Here is a 20,891-nt window from a genome sequence, read left to right on the forward strand (position 1 = left end):
ATATTTTACATAACCACAGTAATGTATTACAAAAAAGTATATTACAAAAAAAACAAAAAAAAAACATTCAGCAGGAAATCACTATTTTATGACTTATTTCAAAAGACTTGAAGTGAAGAAGAAAAAACTCGACTACATTTTCACATGAAGAAAAAGACATATCCTTATCATACAGTACATCTAGTCATAAAACTAAACTGGCCAGAGCGAGAGATTAATGGGGAAATATTTGCACATCACTTGCACTGACCAAACACCAACAACAGAGGTAGATGGTAGTCATTGTGCCAATTCCAAAATTATGAATTATGTAACAATTATTACACATTCAATTATTGTGAATTTGAATGACATTTGGGTTAAAATAAGTGGTTATGCACATCTTAAATCTCATGTTTGGCTCATAAATATACATAATTGAACAATTTTTTCAATATACCAGGGTCTATCAGTTGATATAGATATCATTATTAGCATCAGTCATTTAATAACCCATATCAGTTGAGCTGTTGTGTAGAACCATAATATAATTTATGTAGGATATTTGCAATAACAAGTGTGCGTGTGTGTGTGTGTACTTTAATTTTATCCTGATCTCGAGTCGTATCAGTGTTTTACTGACTGAAATCATGGAAAAAAACAGCTTGTGTTCATATAATTCATAAAAGCAGCAGCAGCTTTGGTCTGTTTAAACAGCTGCTCCACAACTGGATTCAAACCGGATTCATGTTCACGTTACATGATGACAGTTTCAACAGATCTGGATATCTGGAACTGATCCAAATATATTTCCTGATCGTTTTCTTTAGATCATCGTTAGAGATCCTGTGACGTTTACCCAAAACTTGGTATCTGAATTGGGAATCTGTGAGAAAGCGCAACAGAACATTTAGAGGGGAACAACAGTTTGGCAGTTTATAAAAAAATGTAAAAAAAAGTCACAGGTTCCAACTTACCTGAAACCTGTCTTTACATATAGAGCATATCTGATTCATAGTAATTAACCTAGAAAACACATGCATGGATAAATGTCATGGATAGACTGTAAAACAGCTAACATTTTATAGCATTATACCATTTTTTAATATCCTGTAATATTGTTGAAAGATGTTTTATTCAATCAATCAATCAATAACAATAAAAAGTTTGCTTTGTAAGCCTGATTCAAAATCTACGTTTAATTTAAATTCATCATGATAACCACAGTTTACATCAAAACGCCATAATTATTACAAGAAACCTGTCAATAACCTGTCATTTCATTTCACAATTATAAGAATGACAACTGTAATGCACAAAAATGTGGTTATTATAAAAGTAATGTAAAAAAGGTAATTCTCAATAAGTAACAAAAATAACAATAACAGCATTTTTGACTGAATTGTAACGTGTATATATACATATATATATATATATATACATATATATATATATATATAAACCTAAATGTAAATAAATATCCATACACATTACTTAATTAGAAATTACAAAAAGAAAAAAATCTGAAAAAATTCAGATTAATTAAAAATGCATTCAACAATTCTTAATGCTTCTAAAATATGTTTCTTATGTGTTAAAATATGTTTAATATATAAATGTCCTTCAGTAATAGTAAGAAGCTTCGCAATCTTCAGAATGTTTAATTTCACTACGTTTGACAGTGGCCACAATTTCTTTAACTATGAAAATTTGACAGTAAATTTATAAAAATGCAGACTTAATTTATTGGTATATGATTGATTTAATCTGGTCTCACGATTACATTAATCACATTGTTCCTAAGTGTTTGAGTAAGAGTTGAGCATTAGCCATTGTGTGTGTGTGTGTGTGTGTGTGTGTGTGTTTACATGCTGTCTGTCTTCATCACTGCTGTCTGCAGTCTGTGGGCTCTGAGTGTCTCTGTCTGTCCTCAGGGGAGGAGGGCTACCAGACGAATCGTCCGCACTGTTCAGAGAGCCATGGAGCGGAGAGAATGCCACTCCGTCTCCTGAGATTCACACACACACACACACACACACACACACACTAAATGACATAAAACTGAAGATCAAGGACAGAAAAGCTGCCAAGGCCCTGAAGCAACACCCCCTTCAGAGGCCCCACTTGCACAAAATGTGAGACTTAATGTTCAAATAATGACAAATAACATCACAAATATGAGACAGTCGGAGACCCCACTGGCCTGGTTCATAATCCACCTTTACAAGGTGCATCTGATGATGAAAGAAGGAGCGTTTTACCGGCCAGCTCTTGGCTTTGAGGGTCCATCCGCTCCAGACTGTCCAGCAGCTCGTCTATCTGTGATTTAATCACCGTCAGTTCTTTCTTAATGCACATCAGCTCCTCCATTCTCACTGCAGAGAGAAGGAGGTTAGCGAGCATTAATGTTATGTTCAGCGACACTAGCGACTAACTAATTGAGACAGTATTAACAAACATATTGCATTTCAATTTGCCACCACTAGTGAAGCAGAAATGACACACTGCAGCTTTAAATAAAGATGTAAAGACATCTGAGATGTAGCCTAGCAGTTAGTGCACAAAAAATAGTGGATTTTGTGATAAAGCATGTCATTTCTGTGCAAGTAGCAGCACCAAATGAACTGCAAAAATAACTGTTTCCAAACAAGTTTCCCAACTGTTTTTTTATGCCCCACCCTCCATCTGTCATTGGTTGGACAAACATGTAGCCCCTCCCCAAACTCACATCATTGGTTGAGCCACAGTTTGAGTGCTTGCACCATTTTAAGCATAGTATAGCAAAATAAAAATTTATATTTCAGCTTACCTCAGCCAAAAAGTTCAATTGTCGGACTTTCAAGAGACAAATAAGGAAGCCCCGATATAAGCAACTCTTCTAATCTAATGTCTCTAATGATGGAAACTTAGATTGGACCGCTTTTCCGCAGCGTGTTAACACCACTCAAACACCCCTCCAATCCCAGCTGGATAAAAAAATCCCATTCCAGCTCAGCACCAGCCATTAAAAAGCGGTTTGACCTCCCAGCTACAAAGGCAAACTCATTCTACTGTGATCTGCTGGCAGTAAAAACTATTAGGGCTTGTAATAAAGCACTATAAACGTTTCTTATTGGTCATGCACTATTAATTTGCTATAATTGCTTTTGGTGATAGGCTAGGTTTGATTACTGAGGGAGTAGTTCTATAGCGGAGGGAGGATTTTAATGAAGAAACCATCTGGAGTTCGTCAGCAGAGGTGCATGCATGCACGTAGTTATAGACGCTCACCAAAACACGATTATATGAGCAACTTTCACCAAAACACAATCTGAGGGTACAAAACACTGTAAAAGCGATGCTGATATTTACCATGAGACACAAACGCAAACATCAATGCTAATGCATTGCAACACTGTACCTTTCTATATAATATGCTTTCTCACTGTGACAAACTCCAGGACTCAAGGGGGCGATAGAGTTACCTTAAATTTGCTCAGGCAGCTTGTTTATAAACATACTGACAGTTTAACTTTAATTTGCACAGCAATGTCAAATTTATTTAGTTTATAACTATGGAAATTTCACAGACGAAATCCAATCATTTCAATAGGAATCCGCATAGTCGTGAGTTTCATGTGTAGGCGAAAAAGATTTGAAAGTATACATTGCTACACTATTTACAGTATCCAATGGACCTACTGCATGCAAAATTTTCTGCAATTTGGCTAATGTGACTGTACCATTATATTGTGTCAACACCGTGCACGACTGTTGAATTACTTGGAGCTGAAAAAGCTTGAGGCTACATTTTACAATGTGTAATTAATAAAACAAACTATAACAAGCTAAAAGTAACTGTTTCCAAACAGGTTTCCCGACTGGTCTTTGTGTCCCGCCTCCCATCTGTAATTGGTTGAGCAAAAATGTGTCTAAACTGGGCTTAACCACTGTCGTGTTGCATTAGCTTGAGGTTGTCTACATTTTAAAATGACAAAAATCACAATTGTTTCCAAATGGGTTTCCTAACTGTTCTATTCTGTCCTGCTCCCCATCTGTCACTGGTTGGACAAATATGTTTCTACGAAGGGGCTTGACCTTGTCACATATCGGTCATTGCAACAGCTCGAGGCTGCCTACATTTTAAAGTGTATTGTTTGTAAAACAAACTGTAACAGATGAAAAATTACAATTGTGTCCAAACAGGTTTCCCAACTGGACTGGACAATATGCTCTACCAATGTTTTGCTAACATTCCCAGTGAGTTATGGAAAAGTTATTTCTGAATGTTCTTTGAACATTCAAAATGTCAATTTCTAAAAATGCTTTAAAATATATAGTTTTTCTTGGTTATGCAAACATTCGTTTAAAAATTTTGGGAATGTTACTCTAAACATTCTAAAACAAGTAGTTACATAAAAAAAATAAATAAATAAATAAGAAAAATGTCCAACTAAAATGTTTCAGAAAAAAAACCTGTTCCATGAACAATGTAAAAAAAAAAATAAATAAAAAGTTTTCTTTGATTTTTGTCATGTTATGTAGCAACAATTGTGGCCATTGTAGACGCTGTGGATTTTCTATCAAAACAGGAAATTGGAATGGTGCATAACCGTTATGCAGCCCAGCAAAACCATAATTTGCTATGTAAGGGATAATGTACATCCAGCCGGTTGTTATCTCAGAATAAACCCCGACAGGGTGATCAGGACCCCGACGTGAAGTGGAGGGGTCTTGTATCAGCCTGAAGGGGTTTATTTTGAGATAACAACCGGCTGGATGTACATTATCCCGCTTATTACACGGCTAAAAAGATTTGTTTTTACCATATATGTTGAAATTAATGCTGAAGTCTTCCATTGTAACACGCGGTGGTTAAGTGTTTTCAGTCACAAGATGGCGCCAGACAGTCAACGATAGCGGAGTGACTCGTTAAGCATATAAGTAGTACCGGTCAAGATAACTCGTAGTACCCGGATGAGCGGTGTGTTATTCAATTTGGCGGTTGTTATCTGGGAATAACATACCGCTGGATGGCGCGATTGACCAATCAGATATTCTCTAGATTTTTATTTGCCATTTTAATTTAGTAATTAATTTAAACTGTATGTAATAAGATAAGTAAAACTAAAACTCTAATAAAAACTATACAGACATGAAGACAATAATGGCAAAAAAATCTAAATAATAATAAAAACTATGTTAATTTATACTAAAATTTCACTGATTTTCAAATATTATTCTAATATAAAATAATAACTTTCTGTTTTAATATGTTATTTTAATATTTGAATATATGCTAAAATGTAATTTATGCAAAGCTGATATATACATACTGTACATATATATATGTGTGTGTGTGTGTGTGTGTGCGCGTTGTAATAATTGCTATTAATAGCCAAATTCAGTTTTTGAGAGCATTTTTTTTGGATAAATATTTGGACAGTCCCCCTAATGTGAGACTTGTCATTAATATATTCAGTCCCTTTTTCTTGGAAAAGTGGTATATTTTAATTGTATATATGCTAAAACTTCAATTTTGGTCTTTATTTGGTCTTTATCTTGAGCTTTGAAAGATGTCAGTGCATCTTACGCTGGATTCCTCTGCTCCTGGACTTGTGTCTGCTCTGAGGTTTTACTCTGCTTTGCCGCAGGGCTGCGGAAGACGAAGAGGGCGATGAACACACCCGTCGAAAAGATGCAAAGTCACATGGGATGGTCGGAACATGTTGATTGTCGAAAACCCTGAAAATGAAAACCAGACAAGTGATTTGAAAGAAAATAAGATTTTCTTCTGATTCACAAGGCACGGTTATTATTGGCAGGCCCTGGCCTACTTCCTGTTCCGCGACTGAAGAACATCACAGCTAATTATGCATGCCAGCCGCAGCCTCTGCATGATACATACATTAGCGGCATGGCACTTTACTGATCCCTCTACGTCTCCAGCTTTATCCGCTCTGTCACATCCTCGGCATGCTGCGAACATCTCCGGCAAAACTTGGCAAAGAGCTTTTTCAAAAATTGCTAAGCTTTTATTCAAAGATTAGTAGGGTCTATGAAATAGGAGACTTTTCCCATTATGCCCTGAGGCCTAGCGGTTTGTGACCGGAGAGAGATATCAGGAGATGAGAGATTCGGAGAAATCTGCTGCTGGTGTCAAGAGCGTGATGGAGCATGCAATTAGGAAAACGGGCTAGGATAGAGCGAAAGAGACGGGACCAGACAGAAATAAAGGCATAAGCAGGCCCACACTGATTCTGCAGCTAAAGAAAGTGCTGCAGTTTTCTGCAGAACTGAAATGTCCATTGGGAGTCAGATGATTAAATATTATGGTTTTTAAATTAAATTGCGTAAATTCAAAATTTTAGTTAGGTACATAAGGCTTTCCGCAAGGAGTAAGAGTGTGGTTACCATATTTTACCATTTTAAATTTGAGATCTTGGGGGTTCAAAGTGAAATATGTTGGGTGGGTACATAAAGTGTCCTGATATCATCAGAAAGCCTCATATGAAATTCTTTAAAATAAAATTATTTATTAATTATTAATTTTTTTACCATTCAAAAGTTTTATTTCATGAAAAACACACACATAGTAAAAATGATAAAAACACCACAAAATTACAAAATTACTCAAACCTTAACTAAAATTGTTAACTAAGAAAATTATTCAAAATCACTAATATTGTTAGTATTAGTTAACAAAAACTAAAATTAAATCTAAAACCAAAGAAAAACTTTTTCATTACTTGAAATAAAATAAATTTAACCTGAAATAATATATATATATATATATATATATATATATATATATAAGACAAGCTTCATTATCCAGAGTTCAGTCTTTGTCTGACGGCTCACACGCCACACGCATCTGAATCAAACGCTTCACTGTATGCGCTTCTATCAACGGTCATTCATGTACATCAGGACACATATCAGCTTTCATTTTATTGCGAAGATGGATTTGCTGGCTGTTCAATAAATTGTAGAACAGCAGGGGCCATAAAGACATCATCCGGCGATAGTATCTCTCTTTATGAGGTTTAGCTTTATAAAACAATATTGAATTGGCACAAGCATTCTGATCTATCATTGTAGCTCGCAGAAATTGTTTGCTGTATCATTAGCGCATCTGTTTGTTGTTCACTAAATTCACTGTGTAGATCATTGCAGGACAGAAGGTGTTAAACAGCACGCTGGGACAAATTCATTGAACAGACAGTATTAAACAGTGTGAAGCTGAAACTGCTCACTTGTCCTTTGTGTGTTTGTCATGATTGATTCTTGCCCTGAGGTAATTCAGATTGATTAATTCAGATCGAGTGTGCACACAGGGCGAAAATGGTTTGGCTGAAATGAATCGGGCTCACAGAAGCGGGATGGAAGTTAATGGAGTGGAAGGAAATCTTTTGCTATTTCAGCACGGTTAAAAATCAAAACATGAGCATTTCAGATGTAAGGGAAAATAATGAAAAGCCCCACAACTGAAATATACTGCTGCGTCCACAGAACTGAAATCTGTAAATGCGGTTGGCTTTGGATCACGCATGAGCGAACCTCACAACATGACTTGAGAGATCATAAATAATAATTTATATTAGTATGACAATACAACTGATGGAGAATTGAACAGCACACATATACCAGTGACTCAGACATTCCTGCTGAGCTTTTCTAATGTGCTGACTGGATATGGGTGAAAAACACATTTTGTTTTGAAGCAGATAACGTACAAAATAGTTAAGCAATCTGATATCACTTCACAATAATGCTCTATATGTTAACAATAATGAATGCACTAACATGAAATAACAATGAACTAAAGTATTTTGTAAGTATTTCATATTTTGGGTTAATGTTCATTTCTATATACATTTTAGTATTTTAAGTACACTCTAAAAAATGCTGGGTTAAATACAACCCAGTGCTGGGTAAAATAGGGACAAACCCAGCAATTGGGTTGTTTTGACCCAGCAGTTGGGTTACTACCCAGAAGGCTGGGTCAAAACAGCCCAATTGCTGGGTTTGTCCCTATTTACCCAGCACTGGGTTGTATTTAACCCAGCATTTTTTAGAATGTATACTTTTAAATTAATGAACACATATGAATTAACAATGAACTGTTCATTGTTAGTTCATGTAATAATATTAAAAGTGACAACATTTGAATGACTGGTCAGTAGGTTAATTGGTTAGCTGACTGAATGACTAACAGATTGATTGGTTGGTTGGTTGTCTGACTGGTTAGTTAATTGGCTGGCTGACTGACTGATTAATAGACTGATTGATTTGTTTGTTTGGTTGAGTGAAATTTTTAAAATTAAACACAGCACAATACAGTAAATTAAAACAGTAAAATGTTATGGATTGGTTGGCTGGTTTATTAAACGGTCAGTAGGTTAATTGGTAGATTGACTAATATATCGATTGGTTGGCTGGCTGGTTGGTTAGTTGAGAGAACAGTCAGAAGGTTAGGGCTTGTCAAAATACCCACACTTGTGGTCTTTGCACTTGACCACTTGTCTACTTACATGACTTATCTCCTGTATTTTGATGTATTTCCTGTATAAGTGTTCAAGTGAGCATGAAGACCTCAAGTGTGTGTAGAACTTTCCATTACCCAATGGGACACATATAGTGTTATCAAAATGCAAGTGTTTACAAAGCTTTATTTTGATTTCCAATACATTGCTTGTTAAAATGAACTTCTAAATGTCTGTTCAGTAGTCACTATAACAGATCCACAATTTAGCAGCTGTGGTGCTTAAGTGACCAAAAGCAGTTCCAAATGTTGTACAAAATAAACATACTCATCTTTGCACCAATAAAATGTGCAACACTTTTGACCAAATCATATGTAATATATAATTATTAATATTTAACTTAAACCACAAAGTTTCCGCGAGATCTCTGCAAAAAGTCTAAATTTATTTCCAGAACATGATGCAGGGGATATGAGATGGGATACACTTAGGCTCGAGTACTGCTTCGGAGTGGATTTAGTGTGTATTAAGGGCACTGCGCTTTAAAGTTTTTAAGACCTGGGTCTTGCACACTTACTTCCTGTTGCATGCACACGCTCTGAAGTGGCAAGACAACAAGTGTGGGTTTTTGGACAAGCCTTGACTGAATAATTGGTTGGTTGATAGAACAATCAGTAGGTTGAATGGTAGACAGACTCATTAATTGATTGGTTGAATGGCTGGTTGCTTGGTTGATAAAACAATCACAATACTACTGGGTTGACTGGTACACTGACTGACTGATAATTGATTGATTGGTAAGTTTGTTGATTATTTGGTAGTTTGTTGGGTTGGATTGGTTGGTTGACTGACTGATAGTTTCGCATAGCCAGACCTTTAGACTGACAGCAGAAGGCTTGGGAACCATGAGCGCTTAGAATGGGACCACCCAAAAGGCCATATGACTGACAGGTAAAGCAACCAATCACATTTTGATTTATGGCGTGGAAGTGTCCCCACAATAACAGACCGGTGTGCAACCAGTAAATACGGTGACCATACCTCCTCTTTTTCCCAGACACAACCTGGCAAGGATTTCTGTATTGCTTAATCATCCAGTGTTTGACTTGAAGCAGCGCTGCACAGACCGATCAGTGTATGGTATCAAAGTACCGTGAAAGCTATAGAGAGCAGACGGCTCCTTATGCTTTTGAATCGCTCTCGTGGTACTTTGATGTCATACACCGATCAGTCTGCGCATCGCCGCTTCTATTTGAACACACCTAATATGTACACTTATTTTAATCGCTTTGACCACTCTCTGTAGATCACGTGTCACGATTGGTTGATTATGTAAAATGCCTGCATGTTACTGGTCAAACTGCTTTTCAGTCATTACCTTCAGCAAGTAAGAAAACAGGAAAACAAAGCAAAAACCTGGATGTTGTAGGCAATATAGAAATCTTGGCCTCGATGTGTCCAGGAAAAAGAGGATGTATGGTCACCCTACCGGTAAATGATTAATTCACAAACGTCTCATGAGTTTACAACAACAATGGCGCATCAGTAAACATCTGTTTGGAACATATATCTCTACATTTTAACTCCAACAAGCAGTTCTGGAGAACCAAACACAAGACTAAATAATTCAGCTGCTATATCAGCGTCTGTTCTATAATTTTTGCCCACACATGTAGCTGATATACCCTTCTCAATTAGGAATTTCTTTTGATCTTCCATAATAGATTTGAGGGTGCAAACAAATAGCAAAACTGGATCTTTAGGAATACCTTCCAAATTCTGACAAAACGGTTGGCCAGGCTTAGAGAATAAGACTCTTGCCATATCCAGTCGTTGACAAGTTAAAGGGATCATATGATGCGATTTCAAGTTTTCCTTTCTCTTTGGAGTGTTACAAGCTGTTCGTGAATAGATAAGATCCCTAAAGTTGCAAAGACTAAAGTCTCAAACCCAAAGAGACATTCTTTATAAAAGTTAAGACTGGTCCACGCTCTCCTAAAACGGCTCGTTCTAACACGCCCCCACATGTCTACATCACTAAATAATGTTCTTTTTAGCAACATCATATGACCCCTTTAAAATACCTCTTTTAGATTCCACCGTGCCTCAAGCAAAACTCTTGGATGTCTTTTAAAGAGTACGGTGTGAACCTCGCATACTTTTAAGAATCCAGTGTTTAGTTGATCTTGATAAATGCTCATTGTCACCGATGTAAATACGACAGCTTTCTTCTTCAATCAGACGACTTTGTTTCCAGGTAGACCATTAAAAAACATGACGCACGTCTCCCAGAAATCTTGTAGAATTCAACCAATCAGAGGATGACTTCGAATCTGCTGAAGTGTTTCCTGTATGCATCAGATGTTCAGCCAATGGTCCAATGGGCATGACGCCTGAGGCTGTGAGGACGGATTGGTTGGTTGGTTGGTTGACGGACTGACTAGTTAGTAGATTGATTCAATTGTTGGTTAGTCTATGATTGATTAATTGAATGACTGACTGATTTATAGGTTGCTGAGCGGACTGACTGATGGACTGATTGATTGATAGGTAGGTTGGTATGTAGTTGGCTGGTTGGTTGACTGATTTATATTTTTGTTGTTGGGTGGATTGCACCTTTACATGTTTTTATTGCTACAGTAACCATATCCACATATGAAGAGTATACATCATTCCCGTCCCATTTCTCCAGCAGAAAGTGGCAAAAATTGCTTATAAATTTCATTTGTCTCCATCAACTTAATTGGTCTCCATGGTATATACATATACCATTAACTGAAAAATAAAGACATATAATAGCTTAAAATATGTAAACAGAACAAAACATCACAAGTTCATGAATTAATGAGCAAACATGCATTGTGTTGTTGCGTGATCACCTGTGTGTTTTTACTTTGCTCTGAAGTTGAATGTGCTGTTCAAATAGTATATTGGTCCTGTTCCACTGTTTTATGGCCCTTACAGTTTTCCATGTATTCAACACAGTCCAGAGAGATTCTCTGATCCACAGATAGGGAGCTGTAAATTACTTTGCCTCGGAGGACTACGGTGATTGAGGGAGATATACATTAGACTGCAATGGGATCAGACTGAGTCAGATTGCTGCTCTAAGCTGCAGGATAAAAGAGTCTTACGACAGTGACATCCAGCTCTTAAAATAACCTGCTCTCAGCTGCAGATCTGAGCCTCAAATGCTTCTCAGTCCCAGTGTGTCTGAACCTCTTTAACAGTGCTATCACTCAAACTGTTGCTGATTTATTAGGGTTAGTGATTTGAACCAAACCCTAAACCTAAGTAAACTTCATTGGCATTTATTCATTTATTCCTTTTCAATGCGGTCAGACAGATTTACCATAAATACCATAAAATGCCATTGACTGAGGAACCCAACCATATCTGGACAACAGAAAATCCTGAAGACGTAAGGGTGGGCTCTTATAACTTGGGCTACACATAACACCCTAACAACTACATAGCAGCGCACTAGCAACCAACTACAACACTCATGCTAAAAACACTCAACATGTCTTAGCAACCACTTAGCAACAACATGACAACCACCCAAAAATTAGGGCAGCAGCTTTTGCACCACTCACATTTTATAAGAATATGTAAAAATCTAATGTAAGTTGGCGCCAACAGCCTTGTGGCATACAGCACTTATTTATTTTTTATGTAATAAAATATAAAAGAGGTAATTGCAACTTTTTATCTAACAGTTCTGACATTTTTCTCAGAAGCATGTGTATGAGGTCAAACTATGTGTCTAAAAAAAATAAATAAATAATAATAATAATTCTGAAATGCTCACTGTAAACTCACAATAGCAATATTTAAACTCCCAATTCTGAGGAACAAAAACCTAGTAAACTTTAAAATCTCAATTGTGAGATATAAACTTGCATTTCTAAAATGTCTGAATTCTAGTATATAATCTTAGAATTACAAGACAAATATTGAGAATTGTGAGATAAAAAGTCAATTACCTTCTTGAAATTTTTATTCTGTGGTGTAAATAAACTTTCATTGTATGGCAAGACAGATTTTTATTTATGAAAATATTTATATTTCTGTCATGACAACTCTCTGAGAGTTTAGCATGGTAATATACAGAAATAATACTGCTGCTGCCCATATAACATATGTGAAATATCCCCCATATATAACATGCATGAGATTACCCTGCAGCAGATCTATACAGGTGGAGCTGGAGAAGGTGGAGGGTTTCTGAAGTGCACTGCAATTGCTACAGCAAGCACAAGCCAAGTATTTGATGTTGAACAGCGAGCTAATTGGCTGTTGATGTGAAAAGAAACCAATCAGCTGTGCAATGTGAATAATGATGTGATATTATCAGACTGAGTAGCAACCTATCAGCCTGCGCCCAGGGCCGCATTAAGACCGCACTGGGCCCCGGGGCTATGACTTACTGCAGGGCCCCCCCATCACAATAATGGTATATATATACTGTATATACGCCATCTGGAGTTTCATAACAGAACTTTGCATTTATTAATATATATATACCTATTTAAATTTTCCAACTAATGTTAGAATAGTATGTTAAAATAGTAGAAAAATGTTACAATGTTTAAAATAACAGATATTTAAAGGGGTTATTACGTTAAACATTGTCATACACATTTTTCACTCACTGCCAGAGTGACAGAATCCAACAGAACAGAACTGGATACAAGTTTTACTTTTTACTTACATTTTACTTTAATGGTAAGTCAATACTAAATGATAGATGATTTAATAATATATAATATAATAAAATCTAACATATTTGTTAAAATATGTAAACTGAACATATTTGAAGTATTTGCAGTAGCTATTTTTTATTGTGTCTGCATCCATATTCATTTAGTTGCATCTGTTCACTCACGGACAAATATGAATTGTATTTTTGAAGAGCTCGTTTTCAGTGAGCAGTTCTGCAGAGCAAAAATGTTCATCCCTGACACAGTACACATTTTAAAATGAGCGCCGAGAAAAAAACGTCCCATTTTTATTAAAAGTAATCCCTCATGAATCATTTTTGCTCTCTTATATGCTTCCAAAGTGAAGAAACGGGTTTGTTAGCCAGAGGCAACAAAGTGCACACTAGAGGGTTACATTTAGACTTTTGTTATGGCAGACACACACATCTCCAAGCAAAAAAATGGCCACTAGAGAAACCCCAGTGGGCCACACTAATGCATGCTGCCAAACATATTTTCAGAGGTTTTCTCTCTACGATGGGATACATGGTCCTACGGGAGGGTGTTTAAAATGCAGATAGAATCCAGGGGTCGTGTTGAATCTCAGCGCACACTAATGCAGTAACAACAGCATCTGACCGCAGGCCATAACCAATGAGACGTCAGATCTTCTGATGAGATTGAAATAGAGAACAAAGTTCCTGGTGTGTGAAAACACTTAACAAGAGGCAAATAAGCAGCTGCGTGAGTCATATGGAGCCCAGAGCCAAGAGAGAAGACGCCAGTCAAAGCCGCCCTGTAACATTATGCAAATAAGTGGAGTAAATTCCTGTCGCGCTCGTGTGTGTGTGTGTGTGTGTGTGAGAGAGAGAGAGAGAGTGTGTGTTTAAGTGCTGGTAGGATGCTTAGGAAGGTAAATGAGATTAAATGGACTGTGAAACTGCATTATAGACCTTGTACTTCTTAGAGTGCATTGTGGGTAGATAAAGGACATTCAATTCGGTCTGTAATACAGTATATAAACAGTGTTTATCATAGATGTTTGTATACGCGAATGCTGCTACAGTCACCAGCATACCGTGACTGGTTTCCACAGTGTTGCTATGCAGTTGCTAATATGTTCGGGCCCAAGTCTCTATGGCCGCATTTACATTACATGGTTCAAGTGACCCAAATTCCCCTCCCATGTGCCACAGATCGGATATGATAACATATAAGCAGGAAAAAAGCACATGGAATCAGATATTCTCAAATCGGGTTCTCAGATCAGTATTCCTCTGACAGAGAGGAAAACCACAGAAAAAAAGCACAATTGTGCTGGTTTTGTTTAGGTAAAACCTAAAATGTTGCTACCGTATTTTTTACGGTAAAATTTTTTTTACAGTGTACTTTTCTAAACAGATTCAATTCTGGTTAAAAGTTACTGGCATAATTGTAAATGTAAATAGTATTTTGATTAAATAAATGTCTAAACTAATTAAAGTCTACAAAGCTTCGATTTTATACTTTTTTTGTCAGACATTCTCTTCCTGTCTAAGTGGGCACTTCTTAATAGGGTGCAACAGGTAGGTTTCGGAAGTAAAATCCCATTCATTTTCTCTATAGGGGAAGTGATTTCTAAAGGGTCATGAACTGAGAAACCCAAATTCCCTTGATCTTTTGATATACAAGAGGTCATTGTACTAAAAAACATCCTGTAAGTTTCAGAACTCAAAACTTCCTTGTTAGTCTAAAAACAGCTTATATTGAAGGCAGTCTGCCAAAACAACAGCTTGTGGAATGTGCCACTCTATGACGTAATAGTGTGGATAAACATCAGTGCCTACTTTGACATCACTGCCTGTTTAGCCCCGCCCACCGATTCCTGCATGTAGTGTAAATAACCCGAGACAAACGCAGGTCTATGCAGAAACGAAACGAAAAAGACAACAAGATGCTGTTCAGTGCCAAGCAGTGGAAAAATAGTCTTTGCACTGCCTTGCATCTGATCCCAATATTAGGAAAGAGTTGATTAACTTTATTTTTAATGAAGATCCAGACCGTGTTAGTAAGAAGCTTCATTTTATCGCGGATTCGTTTACAAACAAGGCAAAATTCAACGCTGGATTTTCAGAAAGAGTGAAACTTAAAGATGATGCTGTGCCGACTATATTGGATCCGACAGTAATGCCGCAACACAAGTGTGAGTAACTGTTTTCATTACGTGATCACTATTGCTTTGTATGTTAAACAGATAATTTGATGTAAATATTTATGCGTTTTTAACCTAAATCACAATCTACAATCCGCCACGCCTATTCAAACAGAGCGTTCTGATGAGGGGGGTTAAAAACAGGACAGAAAATAGCTTATTACTTCTAAATTATGTTTTTGAAGCAAAAATCTTGATAACAAGTACATTAATAAATGTATTAATGTAATCATTAATCATTAAACTGTGAAAAACTACATTACCCATGATTCTGCAAAAAAAAAAAAAAAACACCAATCAGTGAATTGCGACAATTGCACCAAAATAACACTTTAGCACCAACCCAAACCCATGAAGCAATGTGAATGATGTTACATAGTCATATGCTCCCAAACTACTTAAATATTTGTGTACATTTGCATATTTTACAATTGATGTAGAATATACTGTTTCTCGACATGTAATGAACATATTTAAACCGATAGTTTTATATTTCTCCATCATTTTTTTATTTGATTATGTCAATGCTTCATTGTAGTTCTTTCCGTGATTAAAGTCGTTAGGTTTTTATAGGAAAAAAACGCTGTGGACCAGACTTCATGCCGATAGTCAAAAGTTCGCGGTCACAGTCACAGTTTCGAAAATATACCTCATACAAATGTAATTGCACTGGAAATGTCCTCTAGCTCATAACTCAGAACAGAGCCTAATATTAAAAACACCCGAAAAATTGTTGTTGGCAGGGGCTGAAAAAAGATGGATAGACTAGAGACAAAGATGAGAGAATCAGAGTGAGAAAAGCACAGTGTCACAGTGTCAAAAAATATGAGTGGAAGAATGAGGGAGACACACGCCCTCAGGAAGCAGATGTTTCATATTTCCTCAAGACATGAGCTGTGAAATATGCCTGTGAGAAATGAATGTGTGTGGATGTACCTGTAAGGCTCATTTCGAGGTCGCTTCATACCGGATCTCTGTTTGGAGGGTCGCAAAACTCCCGTCATGCTTTCGTCTAAATAAGAAAGACAGCACAAGTGCGCGCTGAAAGGAAAACAACAATGAACTGAATAATACAACAACACTCCTTCTGTCACACTGACACACGCTGCCTCGCTCTTTAATAAAAAATGACTGTATCCTCTATCAAGAAACAGAATAAATGAAAAGGTTATGGTATCAGGGTGTTAGAATGGAGAAAATAAAACTAAAAATAAGTTTAGTTACAATAGGAATTGTCAAAATATATTTAAAGAAAGACAGGCTCAATATAATAGGATTTACAGAAATTACATTATTAGCCAACATATGTTGCTTGGTTAGGGTTAATCATCTGTGTTTTGAGATTAATATCTCTGTCACATGGTGAACACTATTCAGTGCACGTTCACCACGAATGCATCATTGTCCTAGTGATATAGGCCATTTAACAAGTAATGACTACAATAAAACAACTGGAGTGCATGTGTGTGTGTGTGTGTCTGTCTACAAAGCCTATACACTTTTGAGTTTGTGTACTATTATTTGTCTTCTCACATTAAATAACACATTAGTAGTAACAGTGACTAAATCATCAAAACGCTGCAGAAAGTCACTGTATAATAGCCTAATATTACTCTCTCTATATGTTATTACAGTGTAAATTGTGAAAATGTGCAACTGATAAGGTGCTATTTCTAGCTGATCTTATAAAAAATTAAAAATAAAAACACACTGTTGATTTAGCATTGTTGTTAATAAAAACTTTAAAAAATGTAAATAAAATAACTGAAATTAGAAATAAAATTAGAAAATGTATTGGTAATTTTCTGCCAGGACACTATCTGTTAAGATACGTTTCCTTTAACGCTACAACACAACACAATGTGTACTTCGTAATACAGGTATAACACCTGTGAACAATCAATATGGAAAATGCCTTTATATTAAAATTGGGCCATGTTTTTACAGACCTGTTGAAAAATTAAATATGGACCAAAAATAAATTTAAGCTAAACAAAAATAGATTTAAAAAAAGACAAAAGCACATAACTAAAGCTTAAAAATTAATAAAATCTAAATATCCATATCTTATTTTAAAAAGAAAACAGTAAACAGTAATTACAACTACAATGAATACAGTAAACAGTAATTAAAATCATCTTATCTGGATCCAGCTGTTATTGTTTAATCAGTAAAAATGAATGTCTGTATACAACAAATCAAGATACATTTAACAGAAATTAGATTCATTCTCATGATAATTTCACAATGCAAAGAAGACTTCATATTCTTTATACAAAATATAATTTCTTATTATTTGTTTCTTTCTTTTTTTTGTGAAATACGACCTTTATGTTTTTGAATGCAGTAATCAAATATGCAAACCATGAAGAAAACAATTCAAAAAAATACCAACTCCAATCTGACAGCAGTTCAGCGTCCTGTAAAATGCAGATGAGAATAGAGTGAGAGAAAGAGGAAAAAACTCACACTTTCACTGAAGACTGCGACGCTGACTTCTCAATGGGGTCATTACAGTCTTACATTCTGAACATCCTGCTCATCTGCTGTAGCTTCCCTCGAAATGCACTCTTTATTTAACCTCACAGAGAGAGAGAGAGAGAGAGAGAGAGAGAGAGCTCATACACTGGAGTTAATGGCTTTTCTACACTGGGGCTCGTACCATTTGCGAGCACATCAAATCCAAAGGGGGTTTAAATGTGCTTCTGGACTGATCCATTCCCTGTAGAAGAGAATGGGAGAAATCCAGACGGGAAAAATGAAAGTTGTAAAGCAAAATTCATCTGAGACCCCATCCATCACTGTCTCGCTTCAGCGTTCAAGCAGCCTCTGTTCTTTCATTAGCGTTCGCCACAGCTCCTCCAGGCGCCCTTATTAAGAAAATCAACGAAACGATAACTTAATATCAAACTGTCCGGTTCCGTTTTAACATGACACAGCTGACTGGTTCTTTTCTCGTTATTCAGGGAGCTTTAAATGCACTCCCCTGAGCTTCCCCTCGCGACTGCGCTAATGTGAGTGGATGACAGATGAAAAACTAACTTTAGCTTTGCGCTCCAGCCAGTCGAGACACCGGGTGAAATCACGCTTGTAAAGCGCTGATGAGGTAAAACTGTGGTGGGTTTGGGATTTGAGAAGCCGTCGTCTGTGACAGCTGTGCTTTCTGAGAAATGCGGCTGCGTGGGGAACACGTTTGAGGGGATGATTAATGAACGCCTGGTTTCTGTGAAAAGATATACAGTTTGAATGCTTTGGTAGCTATAATTGAATCCATAACTGCAACTATTCAATAAATGAAGCAAAAAATATAAAATAAAATAATAATAATAATAATTTGTGCAGTCCACATTTGTTTTATGCAGTAGCTTAGTGTTTACAAACACTTGTCCTCAGATAAATACAGCTTGGGAAACTGTATAGTAGTAATTTCATCGTGAATGTTATACAGGTGCATCTCAATAAATTAGAATGTCGTGGAAAAGTTCATTTATTTCATATGTAAAATATAGCCTACAGCAATCGGAGAACCAGAAAGTGTCCAAATAGCCTACATTTGTTGTTATTTTGAACAGTAGATCTACTGAGTTACAATTTTAAAACTATAATATAGTGGAAATGTTTGGTTAGTTTGATATTTCTGACTTCTTCAAAAGACACCTTTGGTAGAGTAAGGTATAGGCCTATAATTTCTTTCGGAAATGACATTCCCCTCTTAAATTATTTGGTATCGTAATTATATAGAGTATAAATATTGGTAGGCCTATTATTATTTTTTTAAATACCTTTATATTTCTTTGTCGTTTGAGTTCCCCCAGAGTCGCGCGCGCAGATGAAGGGCGGGATGAAAACACCTCAAAACAAGCTAAGACTCGATCTGGACTCAAACAGCATCTACACACTTTTTGCCTGAGTTGAACGTAACCAAACTGGAATAACAACACTGAACTCAAGTTTTCTACATTCACTGAGGATTTTGAGGACTTCTGTTGTGTTATTATAAGGATGAAGGTTTTTTTCATGATCATTTTTACAAGCCAACTCTTCACATCTCAGGCGCAAGTAAGTTACTTTGAAACAATATAAATAAACATAAAGAGAAACTTTATTTTTTGGGACTTTTACAAAGAATTTGTAGTTGTGTTGAGATTTTTTGTTATTGGGCCTTTATCAATATTCTGCAATGTGTATTCATTAATATTTTTATATTATATTATATTATATTATATTATATTATATTAGGGCTGGGCGATATAATTTTCTTCGATAAAACGATATGAAGAGTTCGATAAATGTTCGATATAATGTTTATGCAAAAAAAAACTTGGTCAGAATAAATTTAACCGTATAAAACTGAGGTTGCTACCATTTTTACAGATGTTACTGATTTTTTGATAATCAACAAATATTTACCTCTGCATCCTAACTCAAACTACTATCAAATGTGCATTTCTAAGAGACAAAAAGTGACATTATTATTATTAATATTATCAGGCGACCCAAACCTGTTTCTTGATTTGAAACAATATCACTATTATTTTAACATTTTATTATTATAAATAGTCCTATTATTATTATTATTATTATTATAATTTTAAACGAAATAATTTAATATTTTATTCTGGTTCTTCAAGGTCTATTGCTGAATAATTAAAATTTTAAATCTAAAATCCGAATCAAAATAATACATTTACTTTCTTCATAAAATCATGTTTTTCTTTAGTCTTTTAAATGAAATTTGAGCGTGGTAAAATCAATATTGTGTTAATATAATAATGCGTTTAGTAATGAAAACAAATGCTGTGTTAAGCTCTCTTCATAAACATGCTTCACATTTGCAAAACATCTTCCAGCTCAGTCTGCAAATATGAAAGAGTTTTTTCACGCTGAGAAACCACTGTGGTGTTGGCCTTTGGTTTTAACACCAGGCTCTTATATGGCCTTTTTTCCAAAACACAGATTAGATCTAGTCCAAGACTAAACCAGATTTGCAGTGGACAGAGCAATTGAGCTCTAAAATAGCAGTGAACTTTGTTTGTAAGACTGGACAATAGAATGGACTGTAAAATGCAACTACATGAAAACAATTTAAATTTCAGCTTAAAAAAATAAAATTTTCATTTAAGTTAAAAATCATATCTTATAATATTTTGTCTTACAGTATAAAATGTCTGATAAAAAGTTCTACAGGTAATAATGTTAATTAACTGAAACGTAGTGATTTAGCCAGCGCTCATTTATTCTTATGAGCGGTCTAATATATGTTTTTTAATTGCACAGGACTGTCAGAGTGGAGAGGAAGTGCTAAATGCTCTTAGGCAGGTCCAAAAGCTTCTCTCTGCCCATGAGACGTCTTTCCTGCAGAGCCTACGGAGCCTCCGGAAGAAACTCAGCCTTTTACAGAACAGCACAGTAAAACACAACAAATCCAACACAGACAAGAGCACAGGTCAGGTCTGTTACACACACGAGCAAACTAGTTTATACAGACAAGAGCATGACAATGAAGTGCATCACGGTCATTCACACTCATCTTAAAGGAACAGTTCATCCCAT

The 20,891-nt window shown here is 35.9% G+C and overlaps 2 protein-coding genes across 2 annotated transcripts in view; one reads left to right on the top strand and one right to left on the bottom strand.

Annotated features, from left to right (window-relative positions):
- Window positions 1-77: 77 nt before the first annotated feature.
- Window positions 78-17,909, bottom strand: LOC107754985 (RNA-binding Raly-like protein). The gene is made up of 7 exons (XM_016571631.1): window positions 17,808-17,909; window positions 16,275-16,379; window positions 5,552-5,703; window positions 2,241-2,354; window positions 1,848-1,987; window positions 957-1,005; window positions 78-865 (listed from the first exon to the last, which is right to left on the bottom strand). The coding sequence occupies exons 2-6, from the start codon at window positions 16,340-16,342 to the stop codon at window positions 970-972; spliced, it is 510 nt and encodes a 169-aa protein (XP_016427117.1). The 5' UTR covers window positions 16,343-16,379; window positions 17,808-17,909; the 3' UTR covers window positions 78-865; window positions 957-969.
- Window positions 17,910-19,218: 1,309 nt separating this feature from the next.
- The window catches only part of LOC107754980 (fibulin-7-like), an 18,187-nt gene continuing 16,514 nt past the window's right edge, over window positions 19,219-20,891 (top strand). The window contains exons 1-2 of the mRNA XM_016571627.1: window positions 19,219-19,397; window positions 20,616-20,784. Of these exons, the coding sequence (XP_016427113.1) occupies window positions 19,341-19,397; window positions 20,616-20,784 (226 nt within the window). The 5' untranslated portion in view covers window positions 19,219-19,340. The remainder of the gene's footprint in view (window positions 19,398-20,615; window positions 20,785-20,891) is intronic.

Source organism: Sinocyclocheilus rhinocerous, unplaced genomic scaffold, assembly GCF_001515625.1.
Source record: "Sinocyclocheilus rhinocerous isolate Xijiao unplaced genomic scaffold, SAMN03320098_v1.1 scaffold3125, whole genome shotgun sequence".
NCBI classification, from domain to species: domain Eukaryota; kingdom Metazoa; phylum Chordata; class Actinopteri; order Cypriniformes; family Cyprinidae; genus Sinocyclocheilus; species Sinocyclocheilus rhinocerous.

Excerpts from the sequence above, each read along its gene's own strand:
- LOC107754985 (XM_016571631.1), bottom strand. The coding sequence starts at position 16,342 with ATGACGGGAGTTTTGCGACCCTCCAAACAGAGATCCGGTATGAAGCGA. Across the intron at positions 1,988-2,240 it reads TCAAAGCCAAGAGCTGGCCG|GAGACGGAGTGGCATTCTCT; the intron begins GTAAAACGCTCC and ends TGTGAATCTCAG. Across the intron at positions 1,006-1,847 it reads GTGATGAAGACAGACAGCAT|GTTAATTACTATGAATCAGA; the intron begins GTAAACACACAC and ends TGTGTTTTCTAG.